The 22,560-nt window shown below is 36.0% G+C and overlaps 1 protein-coding gene across 1 annotated transcript; it reads left to right on the top strand.

Annotated features, from left to right (window-relative positions):
* The first annotated feature begins 1,705 nt into the window (after nt 1-1,705).
* On the top strand, nt 1,706-22,121 carry LOC134238020 (uncharacterized). Its single transcript, XM_062720150.1, is given in 14 exon segments — nt 1,706-2,232; nt 2,885-2,974; nt 4,009-4,092; nt 5,678-5,772; nt 6,184-10,501; nt 10,504-10,742; nt 11,029-11,150; nt 11,502-11,726; nt 12,109-12,155; nt 12,783-12,836; nt 13,414-13,511; nt 16,686-18,047; nt 18,499-18,606; nt 18,988-22,121. Coding segments are annotated over 14 exon segments (7,128 nt in total). The 5' UTR covers nt 1,706-2,189; the 3' UTR covers nt 19,231-22,121.
* The last annotated feature ends 439 nt before the right edge of the window (nt 22,122-22,560 follow it).

The raw sequence follows: 22,560 nt of genomic DNA, 5'->3' as shown, positions 1-22,560 counted from the left end.
GCGCGTTCAGTGGATTACATACATGCCGTTGGGTTTGAAAAATAATGCATTTCACACGTTAAAATTCACAATAAGGCAAATATAAAGTATGAAAAGTCACAAATGTAAATATAAGTAATAAGGTATCATTTTTTTGAGTTTATATTCTGGGATGTAAAACAAGCCCTTCGGGCTTTATGGGATTTGATCACGTGACCAACCCGTTTTACATCCCAATAAAACTCAAAAAACGATACCTTATTTCTTAAATAAATACGCTTGCTTTCAGTAGTGCTGTATAAAGGAAAACATTTGCAAATGTAAATATCGATAAATAAATTTTGGAAAAAAAGTTTCCAAGTGTGACAAGGTACAACAGAGAAGTAATTTCAACAACGTTATCATAGGAGTTTAAATATTTCAAAATATAAACGGGGATGGGGGTCTTTTGTTTACTTTTATATTCTGATAGCTTAAACAAGGTGTATGGCACGCCAAATTCACAAAAATGAGATAAACCTAGTTTCACAATTGATAAACTAGGTTTATCGACTGTAAACTATAGTTTACAAACCGTAAACTATAGTTAACGATTCGTTAAGTATAGTTTACGATTCGTTAAGTATAGTTTTCATCTGTAAAACTATATTTAACGGTCGTTAACTATAGTTTACGAATGCTAATCTAAGTTTATCTGTCTGAATAAAGCGTTAACAATAGATTTTGTTGATAAACATAGATTCACGTTTGTAAACTATAGTTTACAATCGTAAACTATAGTTAAGAGTTGTTAATCATAGTTTCACAAATCGTGAAACTATATTTATCAGATCGTTAACAGTTAACGGTTTGTAAACTATAGTTTACAAATCGTGAAACTGTATTTATCAGATAATCTAGGTTTTGCAATCGCAAATGATTGTTTTCGGTGTTAAGTATAGTTTACGGTTGTGAAACATAGATTATCGCGTTAACTATGGTTTACAGATTTGAAATATAGATTAACGTATAGTTAACTATAGTTTACAGTCCGTAAACTATAGTTTACAACCGATAAACCTAGTTTATCGATTGAGAAACTATGATTATCTCATTTTTGTGAATTTGGCGTGCCATAAAGTTGAGTATGCTTAAATAATAATTCTATAAATTGGTAACATCAGTAAAAGAAGATTTTCATACATGATCTATATAATTATTTTCCTTGTTCTGCCTAATTTAAATTATACCATTTTTTGTTTAACGACATTTATTCATTACCTCAACGGAAATTGAAAATCTTATATAGTCAGGCAAAGGATTAATAGTTAGAAATTTTGGTTCAACAATATTTTCTTCCTCAAGATGTTTTTGGAATTGATTTTATAAAAGACTTTGAATTTGATTGTACAGACATGCTGAACAAAATTTGAATCAAAACACAAAATAATTTGAAACATGGATCATAGTGCCTCTCTTTCTCTCCGAATAAATCTGTTTTTTTTCTTTTCTTTTCTTTTTGAAAATGATGTGTACGCACTTGCGTACTTGCGTATATATGGTATAGGCAGCTACGCGCCTGATATTGTTAAAATTATTAAAAAAAAAATTAAAATGGAACATTTTTAAAATACATGTATGTACCAAAATTACTACGACAATATAATAAATTTCACAATACTGTACATCTATATACCTGTATATACTAATTTTTAATTTTTATTCCAATAGTTTCCACGACTGATTTTGACCAAATCGACTGTGCAGAAGAACATCATGGCGAAACGACTCCCATACAGAGTTGTCGCTCTTTCCTCATTCATGATGCGTAGTGAGAGAGTCACTGTATGAAATTATTTTATTAAAATCAATGATATATGACCTGCTAAACTCTATGCTTTTGTCAAAAAGATAAAATAAAGTTATAAACCCCAAGCTTACAATGAAATATGTTATCTAATAAAATGTTTTATCTGGGAATACCATGTAGCCTCGCTATCGATCGACGAGCATGTCACGAGAGTGACGTCATTCGTTTTGCTATGGAGTGAGAAAATCCCACAGGAAAATTGAGGTTGTTCGATAAATTTTGATGTGTTTTCTCTTTGTACGACTAAGTATGCAATGTTAGCATATTATAGAATGTATTTCCTTCAATTTCCTTTCGGTTTCTAATCGAAAAATACGAAATGCAAGAAGGACGCTAGGAGATCTCGGAGGACACTTTCGGGATGCCACGTAGAAAATCGCTTGGTGTTGAAACATTGATAGACCGTATGTATGCAGTTAATTAATGAATATTTGGATCATGATATGCTTTTATTTATGTTGCTTATTGTAAACTTTATTGGTGTATATTATTTCTAAATTCAAAACATTTTATTGGGGAAACACCTTCGGTTATCAGGGGTTCCCCAGGCATGTCACGTGATGTGCAGAATTTCACAGGATTTTCCATTTCATTATTTACTGAACATTCTATATGTATTCTATGCTTCTGTGTGTTTCTGAGTAGAACACATAGATTTTATTAGTATTTATTATTCATTTCAATATTCATCTATAGATTAACCCAGTATCAACAGAGAATTAAACATTTTATTTTTATGTCTGGTTTAGACTGAAGCTTATTTTAGTATTTTTACTGAATTTAATAAGCAGTTAAAATTAAGAAGCAATAGAAGTTATGTGTACAAGTACTTTTAAAATTTACATACCCTGTCTAGATATAGCTAGTATATTTGAAAACAAATTGTTTAATATAAAGAAATATATTCTATAATTTGATTCAAGAATTAATTAGACCTAATTTTGAATAAATTATAATCACTTCTCATAAGGTTTAACATTTCCATAGGCATAAATATTCATTAAATGTTGTATATGTCTCTGATATTTTATAATTGTGGTGATTTTTAATGTGCAGATGGTGAGACAGAAGGGGGACAACCAACAGAAAGTCTATCAGTGGGAGAAAAGGGAGACAATTTAGCAGATCAGGAGAGTAATGAAAAAGGTATTGATGCCAAAATGTATCAGATAGATTGTTCATTGTTAATTTTATAAAAAATACCATGTGCTCCATGCTATTTATATATACTAAATGCATTGGAGGAATTATGCCTGTTAGGTAGTCTAAAGATTTTCTTAGTAAATAAAAACCTTATAACTTTTAAGTTCTTGCTTGAATTTATTGGCCAACAAAATCTCGAGACTGAGTGGCATATTCTCCAACTATTCCGATGACAAGGGAATTATTTAATTAAGGAATCACTGTCTAGGTAGTAGAGTATGCCAGGGCATCAAGGATATATGACTGGAAACGTGGGATAATTTGCATAAAGGGTAAAATCCCGTTATGCATAAATTATCCCACGGTTCCAACTATCGTTGATGTCCCTGGTATACTCTACTAACTAGACAGTGATTCCTTACATTTCTATTTCATTATGAAATAAAATTGTATTTGAGAAACCGAAATATGTAGATATACTAAAGTTTTAAATTACACAGGGCCTCCCATGTCAATTTTAATAGTCCGGCCCTGCATGCTGATGTCAAACACAAAGACAGACGCATGAGATTTACATGAATATTAGGCCTCCTTAGCATCAGATTCTAAGACAGATGCATGGTCAAAATTTACATGCATAGAATTAGGCCTACTTAGCTCCTGATCTAGATTGCTTGGAGAAATTTATACATTCAGGTAGAAATATCGAGAAATCAACTCCATTAACTTTCAAAGAGTTATCACAGAGAAAGCAAATAGAAATGGAAATATATACAGAATGATGTACATGTATGCACAGAAAATACAAAACATACTAATTCCAAAGTCTATCATCAGTTGAACTGTTATTGATTACTTTTAAAAATGGCTGTAATCAGCTTGTAATTGATTACATTTAAAATCCAAATTTAATCGATTACTAATTTACTTTTGAAAGTAATCGACCCCATCCCTGATCAGTTCTTTTAAAACAATAATTATCATGTTTATATTTGACTTGCCTGTTTCATTCTAATCATTAATCTTTTAATTTCTAGATGAAGATGAGGAAGAAGATGATGATGGGACACCCGAGACCAAAAAACTCAAACTTCACTCTGAAGACCAGGGCGATGATACAGGTATGTATTTCCTTAGAGCTAGGGTACAGTTCCTGTTATCATGCTAAAGATCTAGACCAAGTGGTTAGTAAAAAAATTGTGCATGTAAAGAATTTTTTTTTCTTGACATTTTTTTTGTATCCCTGTGATCTAGACCAAATGGTGAATAAATGAAATTCTTGACATGTCTATTTAATCCTTTTTTCTGACAATCTATCTATTAGCATTTTGTTAATAGAACAAGAATTCATGTACTCTTCAGTTCAGTACACATGAACAAACTTCATATTCACATCATAGCTGGTGCAGACAGGAAGCTTCAGTTGTTTTTTGAAAATTTATAATAAAAATCTGTTTGAAAAGAAAAATAATTATTGCATAAATTTTTGCTGAGGATCCTGGATGTGAGAAGAGTTTGTATCAAAACACTGTTATTATGAAATGTGTAATGATAGATGTTGGATCAAATATGCTTTTTAGCACATCATAGCTGATCACATTTTGTGTCGTCCGTCTGTATGTCTAGCTGTCTGTCCGTCTGTAAACTTTTCACATTTTCGACTTCTTCTCAAGAACCACTGGTCCAATTTTGACCAAACCTGGTACAAAGCATCATTGGGTGATGGGAAATATAAATTATTAAAATAAAGGGTCAATTCCCCTCACAAGGGGAGATAATCAAGAAAAGACAAAAAATAGGGTGGGGTCATTAAAAAATTCTTCTCAAGAACCACTGGGCCAGAAAAGTTGAAACTTACATTGAAGCATCCTGGGGTAGGGTAGATTCTAAATTATTCAATTCATGACCCCCGGGGGCAGGGCGGGGCCACAATAGGGAATCAAAGTTTTACATAGAAATACTTCTCAAGTACCACAGTGCCAGAAAAGCTGAAACTTATGTGGAAGCATCCTAGGGAAGTGTAGATTCTGAATTGTTCAAATCATGACCCTGGGGGGTTGGGCAGGGACATAATAGGGAATCAAAGTTTTACATAGAAATATATAGGAAAATTCTTTGAAAATCTTCTTCTCAAAAACCACAGGGCCAGAAAAGCTTAAACTCTTGTGGAAGCAATCTTGGGTAGTGTAGATTCTTAATTGTTCAAATCATGACCCCCAGGGGTAGGGAGGGACCACAATAGAGAATCAAAGTTTTACATAGAAATATATAGGAAAAATCTTTGAAAATCTTCTTCTCAAACAGGGCCAGAAAAGCTGCTCATCTAGGGAAGTGCAAATTCTAAATTGTTCAAAACATGACCCTGGGGGTAGGATGGGACCACAATAGGAATCCAAGTTTTACATAGAAGTATATAGGAAAAATCTTTACAGTAACAATCTTCTTCTCAATAACCACTTTGCCAGAAAAGCTGAAACTTATGTGGAAGCATCCTGGGATAATGTAGATTTTAATTATGACCCGTGGGGTAGGATGGGGTCACAGTAGGTATTACAAAGGGGAAATCTGGTAAAGAACAGCATGGTCAAAGCTTCTCAGGTGAGCGATGTTGCCCATGGGCCTCTTGTATAATAGCAAACTATGGCATTCTTATTTACCATCAGAAAAATGATTTCAAGATAACTTATAAAATGCTGTCTGTTTCAGTATTTGAACAGACACAGGAGGAATTGTCCAGTGACACAGCATCCCCTGTACCAGGGAGTGGCAAGGGGGATAACTTCTCTACTGCTGGTACCAAAGTAAGTCAGGAACAGGCATTGAGCAGCAGCAGTAGAATTCATGAACTGGAATTTTTATTTATTTTTTTAAACATTTTATCCAAATTACAGCCTAAGCAAGGGAATTTAACGTACATTTATTTATTAAGCATATAACATTTTTTTTTGGTCACACTTGACACATGTTCAGTTTTCCAAATGAATTAATTGAGAAAGACAAAGTCAGATTCCAGAAGTTTACAGTTAATGTGGAAATAAATGAAATTCTTTCATTTGTCTTATTTAGGTTTAATACATAAAAATTATGTCAGCAAGAAAGTAAGAAACATGTTGTTAAATGTACATTGAGGTCTGCATTTTACTGCACAATGTTGTAAAATATTTGATTTAGTTTTGCAGACCTCTTTCACGTGTATATTTTTTGTATTGTAGATAGTGGAAACCCCACCAGTGGTTCCTGCAGTAGAGACAATCTCACAGTTGGAGAAGCGTAACTTGTCACTGGAGGCTTTATGTGAGGTTGGATCATCTGAACTTCAGAACATTCAGCGACAAGGATCCCCCGGCACACCCCAGACACACGAATCAGCATCAACCCCACCCCCCTCCACCAGTTCACAGGAAAGTAACTCCGAAGCAGGCTCCTCAAAGATCAAGGTGGTAAACCCAGAGGATATCCGAAAGCGTAAGCACCCTGCCAAACCTGGTAAACACATTTGCTCTTTCTGTGGAAGGGGATGTGCTAAACCCAGCGTGCTTCAGAAACATCTCCGAGCTCACACAGGGGAACGGCCATTCCCTTGTCTGGATTGTGGATTCGCTTTCAAAACCAAAAGTAACTTGTACAAGCACTGCAAGTCAAGGTCACATGCACTAAAAGCCAAACTTGGCAGAAAAAGTCTACCAAAGTGGCCTAGTCAAGAGGAAATGGAGGCAGAAGATATAGATGAATCAGAGGAGGATGAAGAAGGACTGAATGAAAGCCAGTCTAGCACAGACACAGCAGAGAGAGATGAAAGTTCCCTGACTCCAAATGAAGCGGAACAGATTTCTTTGCTGAATGACATGTCAAAGTTTCTAAAGAAAGCTGACTCGGATCCAACTGAATCTCATACTGTACAGAGAGAGGATAGCTTTGAAAACCGTGAACAAGCTCCTGTGCATGTTTTACAGGAGGTAGCAAAGTATCTGGAGAAACCTAAGGCAGAGCGACCAAGGATAGAGGTTCCATCCTGGAAAAGCGATGCCAGACCTAGATTTGAAACGAGAATGCGGAATTTGAATTTAGACTTTGAACCTGCAAAAAACACTGGACCAGTCGGAAAAAGACCAGGAGTTGTGGATGAACAGAAATTAAATTCAGCACAAAGTCAGTTTATAACTATTGCTCCCAAGAAAGATCTGCTGTCTGTTAAAGGATCAGAGAGCACGGATCAACTCACCACAGTTCACAGAATGGGAAGTGGAGGGTCAGTAACAGTTCACAGACTCCTTCTGCCATTGGCTTTCCAAAATGTTGAGGCTTCCACTGCACCATCCATCAATACATCCATAAGCAACATAGAAGCAGAAAAGATGATCGCCATTGATAATGGAGCGGGGGCTGTGGAAGTGATCAGATTACCTCATCCTAACACTGACCCAGGAATGGCTAACAAGGTACTGAGAGAGCTGGAGGAGTTAAGTGACAGAGTCCAGCAGTCCAGTGCCTCAGACGTCCAGCTGGTCCCAGCAGTTATGGAACTCCAGGACGGAACGTGTCAAGTGTCGGTCAAGGCCATCCCCGCCCGTGAGGCCCATGGACCCCTGGTCAGGTCGTTCTCACAGCCGGCCGGTGACCTACAGACAAAGAGCCAGAGTGAATCAAAGGTAGATATGGAGAAAGTCAAAGAGAGAATTCAGAATCTGATATCCAGCAATGCGGCTATTGTGAAAAGTCCCTTGTTTGAATATAAGCGATTGTATAGACAGAGTAGTGAATCTAAGGGTACCATTACGAAGCCTAGTACAGTGCTACTTCAGAAGTTTGAAAACAACAGCATTGAGAATTCTGTTTCCTCAACAGAGACTGGTGTTACAACAAGAACTGTGTCAAAGGCAGAGAGTTTAGATAAAGTGGTTTCAACATCTGTTCCCTCATTAGTTAACAATGAAATGAGAAGAACATCTTCAGAGGGTAAATCAGAAGCTAGTGCTACCAGACGTCTTGTTAGACAGTCTGCCCTCTCCTCAAGTGTAGATTTAGATTCAAAGACTCAGGTCAGCCTAGGAAATCAGTTACCAGTGCTGACGATTTCTAATGAAGTCCTGAAGCAGATAGCTGAAGCCAATAAATCTGGGACTCCAAAACCGGATTCCAAGGGGGCAATCAGAACTCAAGAAATTGCTTCCAAAACAGTGACTGCCTTAGACAAAGAAATTACCATCAAGCTACAGTTGGAGAACCCTGCTCCACCTAAAACCGTGAAGCAAGAAAACGAAGCAGCTGACGGCCAGTCTAAAGCAATTAAGGATAAAATTCGGGAAGTTATTAAGGCTCGTGATATTCCACCTGTCCAAAAGTCTAAGTCAGAAACACAAATCAACATCTGTGAGAAAGAGGAACTTGGAAATACTACTCCAATAACATTAACAGAGTCCTCAAAATCTTCCACTTTGAAAAAAGAGCAGTTCATATGCAGTTTCTGCAAGACTGCATTCTACAAGAAAGAGACATTAGATTTACATATGGCTTACTATTGTAAATTTATAAAAGCTCATGATTCCATAGACAGATCCAAGGTACTGCAAATTTTTCAAAAACAGGAGAGTGAAAAGAAACCAGTAGAAGGTTTAGTAAAAAGACAAATATCTCTGCCTGTTATACAGTTCCCTAAACAGTCGTCTGCTCCGGCAACCACTAAGACCAGTATAATCATCAGGTCTGAGGGTGTGGGTGTAATTAAATCTCCAGACACTGGAATATCAAAACAGCTCAGTATCCCAGCTCAGTTTTCTAGAGGTGTCTTGAATGTTCCAGCTAATGGAAGCCTTCCCTCTTCAGTGGAAAATCTTAATAAAAAGGGAAGACCCAGACTTAATGAAAGACAACCAAGAAATTCTGTGCCATCTGCTCAGACACCCCAGAGTCCAATACCAATCAGCATTTATCCTTTAAGTCAACTGCCTGGTATTTTGCCTACACAGTCAGTGCCACAGCTACAGATAGCACTAGGTGGAGGCCCACAGGTAAAAACAGTCCAGACAGTTCCTCAGGTGTCAGTTATAACGAGTCAGAAGAGCATCTCATCCCTTACAAAGGCCCCACCACCTGTGTCATATTCAGTGATGACCTTAAGTTCAGCATCAACACCCAAGGTTGCAGATGCTCAGCCAGTAGCCATTCAGAATGTGATGTCTGTGAAAAGTTTAAACCCCACTGAAAGCAGGAAAGGACAGCAAGAAGTCATTGTTAAAAAACAACCATCATCTTCTGCTACAGCCAGTGATCTTCACAGTATGATTCAGGTACAGATAGTGGGACCAGTGGGAAGTGATTTATACTGGAAAGAATTGCCAGGAAAGACAGCCATGGTGCATCCTGCTGGGAGAGTAAAAGTTGGTGAACCTTTACAACCAAACATTAATGTTGCTCAAAAACAATTGGATACTAAACTCAAAGACAAACATTTGATTCATTCATCATCAGACTCATCAGAGCATTCCTCGCCTCATGTTCTAAATGAAGATCTCAAAGAAAAACTGAAAGGAAAATTACTCATGAAAAGATCACTTAGTTTAGACCCCAAAGTATTGCAGTCATCAATATCCCCAATGTTGTTTAGAGAAGATCCTGAAGGTCCAGCAAGCAAGAAGATCAAACTGGTTTCCATCCAGACACCACTGAAGCATGAGGACTTGATTCCATCCACACAGTCGGCTTCATCGGATGTGATCCTTGAGCCGGATAGTAAAGCCTGGAGAATCAAGACTCTCTCCATACCAGTGGTGAGGGCTCAGCCCATGTATCACTTGTCTCAAATGGTCAGCCATCTCATGTTCAGAGAGAAAAGTAGTCAGTCAAGCGAGACCTCAGACTTTCCACCTGAACAGAATTTAGCAATGATGGACAGCAACAAATGCATCTCAGCTACTGCTAGTGGCTCACAAGTTCCAGAGAAAAGTCCTACTGTGTCAGTCCCACTGATATTGTATGGTCATAACTACCCCTCTCTCAGGATGTCAACACAAGTGTCATTCTGTTGTATTTCTAGGCCCCAGCCTATGTATGTTCCATTCAGATCCACCAAAAAGATTTCCATGTATTCAAACTGGAAGGTATCAGGTCACAATACAAATCCCATAGGGCTCACTCCAAAGATGCTGTTGTCTCTGTACAAATCTGATACTAACAAAGACCCAGGTTATGTAATGTCATCAAATCAGGCTTCCAAAGGTGGGATGTTAACACACAGTAGTTACTGGACCTACAAAGAGAAGAAGGCCATGCCTATTGAAAAGAAACTGGAAATAAAGAAAGAAACAGATACAACCAAACCCATATCAAGCACCAAGATCTCTACCCCAAAGAAAGTGACAGGGGGCGTGAAATCCTTGGATCCCTATGTATATGTCAGAGGAAGAGGCAGAGGGAAGTATATTTGCAATGAGTGTGGAATTCGCTGTAAGAAACCCAGCATGTTGAAGAAGCACATACGATCCCACACCAATCTTCGGCCATACGTCTGCTGTCACTGCCACTTCTCCTTCAAAACAAAGGCAACCTGACCAAGCACATGAAGTCCAAGTCTCACCACAAGAGGTGTATAGAGCTGGGGATACTGCCTGTGCCGACCCAGGTGGACGAGTGTCAGATTGATCAGGAGATGCTGAAGGCTCAGTGTGACCTGTCCAGGAAGGCGCGAATCGTGCTGAAGGACGGAGCCTCTATGTCGCTAGACCTAGACGAGATCGACTCAGAGAGTGATGATGAAGAGGAGGAAGAATCTATGGTCAGTGTAGTTTATTGGCATAATCCCGTGTAAAAACTTCCAAAGATGTTAAATAAAATTTCATTTTTCTGTGGAAAAATTGCTTTAGGATTAAAAAAAATAGTTTTAAAAAAGCATATGAGTAGCCATATTCTGAACACATGACACAGAGTGGTAATTTTTATCTGTTTTCCACCAGTGTGATTTACAATCCTGTATACGTTGAAAATTGTGAAACAGTTATGGTATTTGAATTCACATTTATTTAATAATACATGTAATTTCTGATTTTGGCCTTTTAATGCAGGACCAAGATAGCATGGACATCAGTGACAGTCAGCAGGAAGCCCCAGAGGTTGTCACGGAGATGGAGGTCACTACGGAGGACAGGGTCACCTCAGAGAAAGAGGTCATACAGGAAGTCAATAGGTATATACAGTTATACACGCTTATAGACAAGTGTGAAAAAAATTGTTGTCAAAATTCAATCTCCAACTTAACAAAGTTGAGATTTTTAAAAAATCCATATACAGATGCACTTTGGTATCTCTTACACTGATATCTTGAGTACAATTGCTATATATCAAAATGATCTGAAAGTTCAAGTCTGTTTTTCCTTTTGGTATTTTACCCTTAATATATGGAATACTCAGTTATCTTGAAGTTTCTTCTTGGTCTCATTGAGTTTGTGATAACGAGGTTTGTGTGTAGCCCACCTTCAGCCTGATCCATGTATCAGATGTACTCTCTCATTTAATGTTATTTGATGCTAACTTTCAGTCCTGGCTCCAGTTTAGGGAGCTTAGAAAGAGGCCTCCTTGGATCCACCCCTGTGATTTGTTCTCTAGTACAGCCACACCAGAGTATACCACAGTCACTGAGAAACCCTGGCCAACCAATAGTAGCCATTGTACATCAGAAGGAGGAGGGGACATCAGAACATCCAGCCAGTACCGGTCAGCAGGTCATCCATATTGTGGAGGACACCAGCAGTGAACCAGCAAGGTAAATATGAGGAAATAACTTGAAATTTTTTTTTTAGCCTTGTGAATTCTTATTTATTATGAGGGTACATGTAGATATGGTTGAAGAAGATACATATTTGCATTTTGCTGGAACAACCTTCATAAATTTTAAGATTTACCAAGTGATGCCTTAGACTTTAATGTGTAGCACAATAATTTTAGTGCTTTTGTAATCTGATACTTTATAACGTTAAAAAGAAGATCAACAAAAAGGAGTCATTATTCCGCTTTCATTGTAATGTGAATATTGTTGGTCCCTGAGTGATTCCTCATTTCCTGGCGTCTTTCAGATATTATTTCTATGTGTTGTTCCATTTACTAAACAATTCAATGTAGATTTATAACTTCTTGTTTCTTTTCAGTCTGGGAACAATATATGGGTTTCCTGCAGGAGTGTCATCTGTTGAAGGTAATGTGTGAAATTTATATTTACACTATTTACACTCATTAAGTCCAGAATAGACATTAGTTCCAACTTAGATTTAACCATAAATTGTACATCAGGATATTTTAGCCCTTTCACACTTTCATTATTTCTTCCTGTTTTAAATTGATCAGTTTTTTTTTAAAGGAGATGATACTATGAACTTTAAATTTGCCCCATTTTATATACTTTATACTGTCTTGAGGGTGAAAGGGGCAAAAACAAAAGGGGAGAGAAATTTCCTTGTACAGTCATAACAGTGTTTGTGTAAAGTTGTGTTTTCTAAGAAAAGTTAATAAGTACCGTATAAGTAGAATTTAGTAAGGATTTAATTTTGGCATTATTAGCAAGGGTGCTGACATTGCTAAAATTGAATATCGCTAAAAACTAATTGCGTATTATTTGTAATAGCTTCTTCAGTTAGCATTTTAAAATCACTTAAATTACCTCTCGCTAAAAATAAAACACCACATTTTAGGTAGAAATCGCTAAATTTGCATCTCGCTAAAATTTCCACTTATACAGTAATTCTTATTAACTTTTTTCACACATCTTCCTTAAAATTTTTTATATTATTTATCAAAAAAGTAAAACTTTTTTCATTAATTGCAGAAAGCCCATCATCCAGTGTAGTGGAAATCACAGAGGTGTACATTTCAGAAGGAGGTAAAATATGGTGTTTATTTGTAATGTCCGTGTACTGCCGGTGCTGTTAATATATTATGCAGCACCAACAGTGATAAAAAAATCTAGCTATAAGTAGCACAGTGATTACACTTACTACATGTGTAGATATAGCATCTGTAGAAAGTATTTGTTTATGTAAATCATTTATTAGCATTAAAATATTTGAAAAATATAGCACTATTCATTCATCCCGTTCATGTTTATCAAAATACTGTAAACCAACTACTATCCGCGTGCAAGAAGTTTAGTGACCAACTTTAACTCACGAATATTAATAGCCGTGAACAATTAATTTGGCATTTTTGTAGAGAATGTTTCTTAGATGTGGAAATTAATTGTCGAATACAAATCGTGAATAAGAGATGACATGAATAATAGTTGGTATAGAGTACATTGTCTATGGGATAAATAGATAAGGCAAAAACTTTCTCTTTTCTAATTTTTAAAAAAAAATTTGCAAACACACTAAGGGTGGTTTTGTTTGAAAATAACGTGTACTGCATAGATGATTATACAAAATTTAAAGTTTACATTCGTAAAATTACTCTGATTTCAGATCCAAAGTTAGGCTTCTTACTAGAGGAACTACGTAAGCATGAAGCAGTGTTAAAAGAAGGAAATCAGGACTCGGTACCTCCTGAGGATTCTTGTGAGGTAATGTATAGAAAAACCGGATCTAATCTGTATCACATGAGGTGTACTAGGAACACATTTTATACATGTAATATTTTGATTAGTTAGTCACTTGAAAATAAAAATTCTATATGTTTATTAGCTTGATTGCAATCAGAGTTAATTCTGCCAGTGACATTTGGCAAATGGATTTGAACCATTTTTGCACACACTTAATGTACGAGGGCCATTCAAAAATTACGCGGACTGTGCTATTATTTACTCTTACAGACGTCATATACATGTAGTTATGAAATTTTACAGAAATATGTATTTTAAAGATTCCAATTAATTTTGGGCAAAATTTCCGTATTTAAAAAAAAATTCTACTAAAATTATAGGTATGATGATATCGCTGATGGAGAGGTACGGAGCACGACAAAAAATTTGAAGCAAAAGCATGTGGAATCCAAAATTTAACTCATTAATTTTCAATAATTTGCGATATTTTTTGACAATTTTCTCAAATGTATCTTTGAATTGTTCTATTATTATGCATTTAAATTTCTGACGTGATATTTAAAGTACTAACAGAAATATAGTGATTTTTCTCTGATGCGACTGTGAAAATGACATCTCCTGAATTGACGGCGCACCACACTTTTGTTAAATTATGTGTAATGCTCGAGATATCGCCAACATAGATCCAAAATATACATAATAAAACATGTAGTAAACTAGGGTATTCGTGACATTCGTCCACAAATAGCAAATTGAAATTTTAGACCGTTAGACCTCTGTTAAAAAGGCTATAAGGGAGAACAAGAAAAAGAGTATCGACGAAAACTTTATCCGGACTGTAAAGAACGTGATTGAGAGTCACCAATATCACATTATATCTGATAAATACCTGCAGTGTTTAGTTTTAAGATAAAAAGAATATTCTTTACTTATTTAATAGATTTTAAGCTTGACAAGTAATGGTGTTTGGATGTTGAGTAGATAACGTAACTCAAACTGTACAGGTACTCTTGGGAAAATGTTGAGAAAATGAAAGCTCAATAACATTTTTAACTCACCTGAGCCGAAGGCTCAAGTGAGCTTTTCTGATCACATTTTGTCCGTCGTCTGTCCGTCCGTCTGTCTAGCTGTCTGTCTGTCTGTCCGTCTGTAAACTTTTCACATTTTCGACTTCTTCTCAAGAACCACTGGGCCAATTTTGACCAAACTTGGTACAAAGCATCCTTGGGTGAAGGGGAATTTAAATTGTTAAAATGAAGGGCCAAATCCCCTCACAAGGGGAGATAATCAAGAAAATTCAAAAATAGGGTGGGGTCATTAAAAAATCTTCTTCTCAAGAACCACTGGGCCAGAAGAGCTGAAACTTATGTGGAAGCATCCTGGGGTAGTGTAGATTCTAAATTGTACAAATCATGACCCCCGGGGGTAGGGCGGGGCCACAATGGGGAATCAAAGTTTTACATAGAAATATATAGGAAAATTCTTTGAAAATCTTCTTCTCAAGAACCACTGGGCCAGAAAAGCTGAAATTTATGTGCACATCGAAACATCCTGGGGTATTGTAGATTTCAAAATGTCTAAATCATGATCAGTGGGGTAGGGTTAGGTCGCAATATGTATTAAAAGGGGGAAATCTGGTAAAGAACAGAATGGTCAAAGCTTCTCAGGTGAGCGATGTGGCCCATGGGCCTCTTGTTTATAATGACTGTGACGTCGAAGATTTTGCTGCTCCGTGACTTAATGATATGTCCAGATAAATCACTCAAAATTCATACCAATTTACAACATTTTGAAATGTAAGTAAGGATTCTTTTATATTATGTGTGACATTTTGCCCGATTATGTCGTCAAATATTTTTTCTGTGCAACAAGTCCGCGTAATTTTTGAACGGCCCTTGTAACAGAATAATTTGTTTATTACGGATTGGAAATCTAGCTGCTGCAAAATTTCTGGTAATTTTAAAGGGTACATATATTATGATGCATATTTTTCCAAGTGCACAAAATTTTTCTTAACTTCTTAGAAGTAGGCTAACGGTATATCTTTTTTTCCAGTACAACAAAAAACGTTATATTAATTGTCTCATTTACTGATAGTTGAGTAAAACCAGTGGTGCCCCATTGCACTTTTAGTGTTATGGGGAAAGTTATTTCCTCAGGAAATTATGGTCTGTTCTGTAATTGCAATGTCATTTTTAGCTCTACTGGTCAGAGACCAGAAGAGCTTATGCGATAGTAATGCGTCCGGCGTCCGTCCGTCTGTCTGTAAACAATTTTTCAAAACGCTACTCCTCCTACAATTTTAGTCTGATTTCAGTATTACTTGGCACACAAGTAGACTACACTAAGATACATAGAATAGTGCATCGGTTTTTAATTTCTATGAACGGTGTTGCCATAGTGACTAAAAATAGAATTTTCTGTGAAATTCCTGAAAAACGCTACTCCTTCTACAGTTTTGGTCTGATTTCAATATAACTTGGCACACAAGTAGACTACACTAAGATACAAAGAATAGTGCATCGGTTTTTGATTTCGATGAACGGTGTTGCCATGGTTACTAAAAAAAGAACTTTCTGTGAAATTCCTGAAAAATGCTACTCTTTCTACAGTTTTGGTCTGATTTCAATATAACATGGCACACAAGTAGACTACACTAAGATACATAGAATAGTGCATCGGTTTTTGATTTTGATGAACGGTGTTGCCTTGGTTATTAAGAATAGAATTTTCTGTGAAATTCTTTTAAAACGCTACTCCTTCTACAGTTTTGGTCTGATTACAATATAACTTGGCACACATGTAGACTACACTAAGATACATAGAATAGTGCATCGGTTTTTGATTTCGATGAACGGTGTTGCCTTGGTTATTAAGAATAGAATTTTCTGTGAAATTCTTTTAAAACGCTACTCCTTCTATAGTTTTAGTTTGATTTCAAAATAATGGCACACAAGTAGACTACACAAAGATACATAAAATAGTGCAATGGTTTTTGGTAAGTACAAACCAGTAGAGCTACAGTCTCGACAGAGACTTCTGGTTTCCATTTGGAAATGGTACCTGTAGCTTATCTGACTAAAACATTTTTCTTTTTTTAAATGAAAGACTTGTTAAACTAGATGGGCAACACTTTAAGGGATGTGTTTTAATCCATTGATGTGCATTTATTGTGATATTTTCCGTCTCTTTCAGAAGAAGCCAATTGAAAATGGAACAACTTCTGAGAAAAACAATATTAAGAAACCTTATAAAAATATTGACATGACTGAAAGAACAAATCTTGATTCTGAAGTTTGTGATGCAGAAAAACCTGTGGAATCCATGAATCCAGAGATTACAACTAATGCTAAAGAGATTAATATCACTAAAACACCAGGATCAGGTGTTAGCAGAGAGGAAAAGAAGAACAAAGTGGAGTCACCTAAACAACTGGAATTTTCTATTCCACTGGGTGGTTTCATGCCCCCATTGGCTTATTTCAAACAACCCAAACAGACCACGAATTCTGGCCCAATCATTGGTCAGCTCATCAGGCAACGGCCCATGACGTTACAGTTGAGTAGCACGGTCAAGACCCCCACTGGTCAGCCCACTCCCCTGAGTCAGGCCACTCCTGTTTTTGCTCCATTCCAATTTCAACATCCATTCATGGAAAAACATGACTCCCAGGAAGTTTTCACTGTGCATAGCACTGAAAGTGGTGTGAAAACAGAAGACTCCTTTGCGCAAAGCAAGATCTCTTCAATTCAAGATGGAGAGGAGAAATTAAAAGTTTTGAACATTGATGATCAAAATGAGGATAACTACCCCAGTTACATAATCATTGAGAATTCAGATGAAGACAGTGTGATACATGTGACTTCTGCAGAGGGGGCAAATGAACAAGTGTTGTATCAGTGTCAGTTTTGTGATGGGTTATTAGAACCCGAACACATTCTGGATCATCTCAAAACCCACAAAATGGAACATCTCTTCAGCTGTGAAACATGTGGGGTGGACTTTCCTTCCAGGGAGAAATTAGAGAACCATAGCCATGAGAAATGTGAAAGTGTGAAGAGTTACTCGGTGAAGTGTGACTTGTGTCTGTTGACCTTTGACTCCAGGGAGGAATTGTCAGAACACTTTAAAACAAAGACGCATATAGATAAACTAGAAGGACTGGGAGTGGTCCCCAAAGGGACCTTCTCAAACCTTGAAAGAAATATTGAATCTTTAACAACTTCAGACCACAGTGAGTTCATTCAACTTCTCAAAAACAAGATTGAAAACCACAGGAAGGCTTCTTCACCAGTGGAAATGACAGTGGATGTCAAGGAAATGACCTCAGAAAGGTCACAGAGTCCTGCACAGTTTCAGGGACCGTCTCAATATGAGAAAAGTCGAGCAGCCTCCAATGATAAGGTGACAGTAGAGATTAAGCATGAGAGCAGTGACTTCTGTCAGATTAGAAGCTCCAGCCCGGGGGACTACCCCCCAGAGCGGGGGACGTCCCCTAACATGCCACATCTCTGTGAGATATGTAGAAGGGGATTCATCAATCTAGACCATCTCAAGGTGAGGATTTACTGTGTGCAAGATTTGAATAGAAAATGATAAATAAAAAATTTTTTTTTACAAGGCATTGGAAGTTTTACAGTTATTCTCAAATATGCAAGTATAAGATAAGATAAGATAATTTTATTTTCCAATTTTGGGCCCAGAAGGCATAAAGGTTTTTTTACAATGACAAGATAGAAAGATCTGAAAGCAACGTCACATACACAAACATAAATACACACACATGTATACATGTATTTATCTGATATAATCCATACAAGTAACTGTAGATGTAAGGACCTTAATTCTTAATGTGTTTAGATTGAAGTTTGCTAAAATATCACTCTGAGTGTTGTGTGTTAAACCACATGAAATATGACAATGGCCATACAATGAAAACCTTAAGAATTCCCAGTATGACTTTATGTACACTGAAGTTAATGGAATAATTTCCTTTTCTTAATTGTAGGCCCACCTTGTCAGCCATGCGGAGATCAGACCCTATGTGTGTGAATACTGTGATGCTGGATTTACCAACAGTCAGTCCCTCAAGACGCACCTATTGTCCCATGCACAGGTAGACACTGATAATCTCATATAAAGTAGTTCATCTGTATAATGCATCTAATTACATCATACTAAAACAAGTTTCACATATTCAAACATTCATATAACCTACAGTGTAAACTCTCTGGGATTTAAACTCATTTAAAAAAAAAAATTCTTTTAAAAGATATAGTTGTAATTTTAGTTTTAGGCATTGAAAAGTCTGTTGAGAATAGCCATCTAGAATCTTGGAACTTAACACATTTTAAGTGTTGTTAAATATGAATTACAGGTATTACATACTACATCATGTATTTACTGCCAGAATGGTATCCAGTTTAATCAACAGTATGACCATGCAAAGTTTCCCGACTGTTTAATTAGCATTAATCCTTGACTTGATATTTTTCAGGAGCGACCCTATGTGTGTGGTTATTGTGGTCAAACATTCCCTATATCCTCGGACCTGAAAAAGCACACAGAAGTTTTTCACAAGACATCTATCTCTTTCTCCAGAGAAATGACAACAGAGGCGGAATCTACTGACATTAAAAGCAGTATGCCAACCAGCAGTAGTGTAGTTTCAATTTCATTGACTACAAGCCAAGCTGGGGATCAATCTAGGTCACCCAAAGCCAAGGGAAATAACTCTTAAACAGACTAAATTACCCGGAGAGAAGGATTTTGGGGTATTGTACATGTTGGAAAATAGCTTGTTTATGTCTTTCAAGAAGGAATCTAGAAGATTGTAGTTATAAATTAATTTTGGTATTGCATCCCAAGTGTATACGGTTGCAATATTATTTTAGTTCAACAGTAAAACCAAGCTTAGGGCAAAACATTTCTGTTCTTATATAAAATTAAACAAAAATTGTGCATTCAACATTTTATGCGCAGTTTTTAAGAATGTGCCATATATGTGATGAATATTTTAAAAAAATCTAAAGTGCTTATTTTGTTAGTTACCTGGGACACTCAGGTGACCTATTGCTATTTGTTTTTGTCACTTCAGTTTGAAATGATTCAATAGTTCATGTGCGATTATTTGGAAACTTTTAAACGTGTGTTTTAGGTTCTTTTCTGAAACTAGTCAACATTTTTAATCAAGAAATAAGTTTGTGCATTTAAAATTATAGAGAAAAAAGCATATGTTAAAGCTCCCTCTAGTTGAATCTGTAAATTTTTTTGCAATTTTTTTAGGGGGGGGGGGTTGAAAAATGCATAAATGCATTACCTAACTTAAATTGTTCTTACCAGATATTCAGCAATTTTTGCATTTTCATATTCATCATTGGGCTTTTTGCTTACTAGGTGTCATTTGTGTTAGAAATAAAGGTGAAGATAGTATGTGAAAATAAGATATAGGTATATGTAACACTATTTGCTTGATACTCAGGTGACTGTCAAGGCTCATAGGCATCTTGTTTATTTATTACAAAAAATCAATAATATGGTGTCAAAAGTTGGTAGTACAACATGTACAGATGAAAGTAAGAAAAAACTAATTTTTTTGTATTTTGCAGAAATCCTATTGTTATAAATTATGTTATATTTGTATAAATGGTTGATTTTAACATTTTTTAGCTCACCTCAACGAAGTTGGGGGAGCTTATGTAATACCCTCGGCGTCGGTGTCGGTGTCGGCGTTGGCGTCCCAGGTTAAGTTTTTTGGAGCAGTTTTCTTTTTAAGTACTTCTATGTCCTATATTGATTAGACATGCATGGAAGATGGTTCTAGTGTGTTTCATTGTACCAGTCAAAGTTTCAGATGCTGCAATTTCAGCAAAGAAATGACCAGGTTAATGTTTTTGGAGCAGGTTAACATTTTTGGTGCAGTTTTTGGTGTGGGTTTCATTTCCAAGTAACTATAAGCCCTATGTTGACCAAACTTGCATGGATGGTACATCTAAGGATGCATACTACCGGGCTTGCTTCGGATGCTGAATCTGACCTACATTTTCCGGTTGAGTGAACAGGTTAAAGTTTTTGGTGTAGGTTTCATTTCCAAGTAACTATAAGCCCTTTGTTGACCAAACTTGCATGGATGATACATCTAAGGATGCATACTACCAGGCTTGCTTCGGATGCTGAATCTGACCTACATTTTCCGGTTGAGTGAACAGGTTAAAGTTTTTGGTGCAGGTTTTATTTCCAAGTAACTATAAGCCCTATGTTGACCAAACTTGCATGGATGATACATCTAAGGATGCATACTACCAGGCTTGCTTCGGATGCTGAATCTGACCTACATTTTCCGGTTGAGTGAACAGGTTGAAGTTTTTGGTGTAGGTTTCATTTCCAAGTAACTATAAGCCCTATGTTGACCAAACTTGCATGGATGATACATCTAAGGATGCATACTACCAGGCTTGCTTCGGATGCTGAATCTGACCTACATTTTCTGGTTGAGTGAATGGGTTAAAGTTTTTCATGAGTGATTCATTTCCAAGTAACTATGAGTTCTTTAATGACCAAACTTGCACGGATGATACATCTTAGGATGCACACTAATGGACTTGCTTCGGATGCTGAATTCGACGTACATTTTTCAGATAATAGACCAGGTAAAAGTTATGGGTGCAGGTCTATTACCAAAAAACTATAAGGCTTATATAACATTGTATAAACCAAACTTGCACAAATGTTGCATCAAGAGATGAAAAATCTCAAATTTGCTTCAGATGCTGGATTTTGATTACATTTTCATGAAGAAGAACTAGTTTAAATTTTTTATGTAGGTCTATTTCAAAGTATCAGATTAAAATTGCTTAAATATTTTCATTTTTGGAATGTGCACTTTTTGTTGGTTAATTGTGTGACTTTGCCTTACTTAAAGACAACATTCGTTGAGGTGAGCTCTGTAATCTCTGATTACCTATGTTTTTTTTTTGGATCTTATATTTCATAAATATAAGGATTATGTTTTATTATTACATGTAACATTTCCATGCTTTGCCATGTATATTACTGCCAGGAAAGGTGTTTTTTGATTCCCCTCCAACATCACCCGCCCCCACCTCCAACCCCAAACCAGTCAGTCCATCCCATTCTATGTTTTACTCTCTCTCAAAGAAACCATTTAAAGTAATTGCGTGATTTACTTCAAACTGATTGTTGATACCGTTGATACTGTTTATAGCATCCCAACACTGAACAGCGTCCAGAATTTTACCATTTTAATCATCATACATCTTTTTTTTTTTCTAATTCAAAATTTATTTTAGATTCCTTGAATTCATTCAAATAACTTCACAAACAGATATAAGCAGCCAGAGATTACTGACACTAATTTCTCCTTTGACCTTAAAGTAACACAATGTAATTTATAGTTTAGTTTTAAAAAATCAACCTTTCATAGAAAACTGCCACTCAGCTATTTCTAATTATTTTTTTTAAGATTAACTTTTTTTTTTACATTACCCAAGAAACAACAGGTCTTCATTTTTCATATAATATTGTATTATTTATATATACCATGGCATAAAATTACATGTACAATGTACAATAGTTTATACAGTATATGGCATCATTGCTTTATTGCATATTTGTTCTTTTTCTTTAAGAATGTAAATGATTCAGTCAGTGTTGTATTTTACATCTTAAGATATTGTTTTGTTATTATGAAATATTATTAAAGTGATGATAAATACATGAGAATGTTGTCTATTATTTGTGATTAGTGCTCCAGGAATTTGTTGATCAATTACTTTTGTACTCTCTGCATGAAGTCCTTCTAGGTTAAAAGAAAAAGTTGTCCCGTCTTTCATTGCTGACTTGTAAAAGTACATTTTTAGTTTTTAATTGGATTTCACCATCTATAAGGTACTTCAAGCAGATAGGGTGCAGAATTTCTAAGTATGAAATATACAGAAACACAGGCACCTGACGTTACTTATTTTTCTTTAAATAAAAAAAATATACCCTTACCTAATTAGGTAAGGGTATATTTTATTATTTAAAGAAAAATAAGTAACGTCAGGTGCCT

This window comes from Saccostrea cucullata, unplaced genomic scaffold (assembly GCF_032062105.1).
Source record: "Saccostrea cucullata isolate Sc308-1 unplaced genomic scaffold, CSIRO_AGI_Scuc_v1 ctg40, whole genome shotgun sequence".
Lineage (NCBI taxonomy): Eukaryota > Metazoa > Mollusca > Bivalvia > Ostreida > Ostreidae > Saccostrea > Saccostrea cuccullata.
This window is presented reverse-complemented; position numbering and strand designations above follow the sequence as displayed.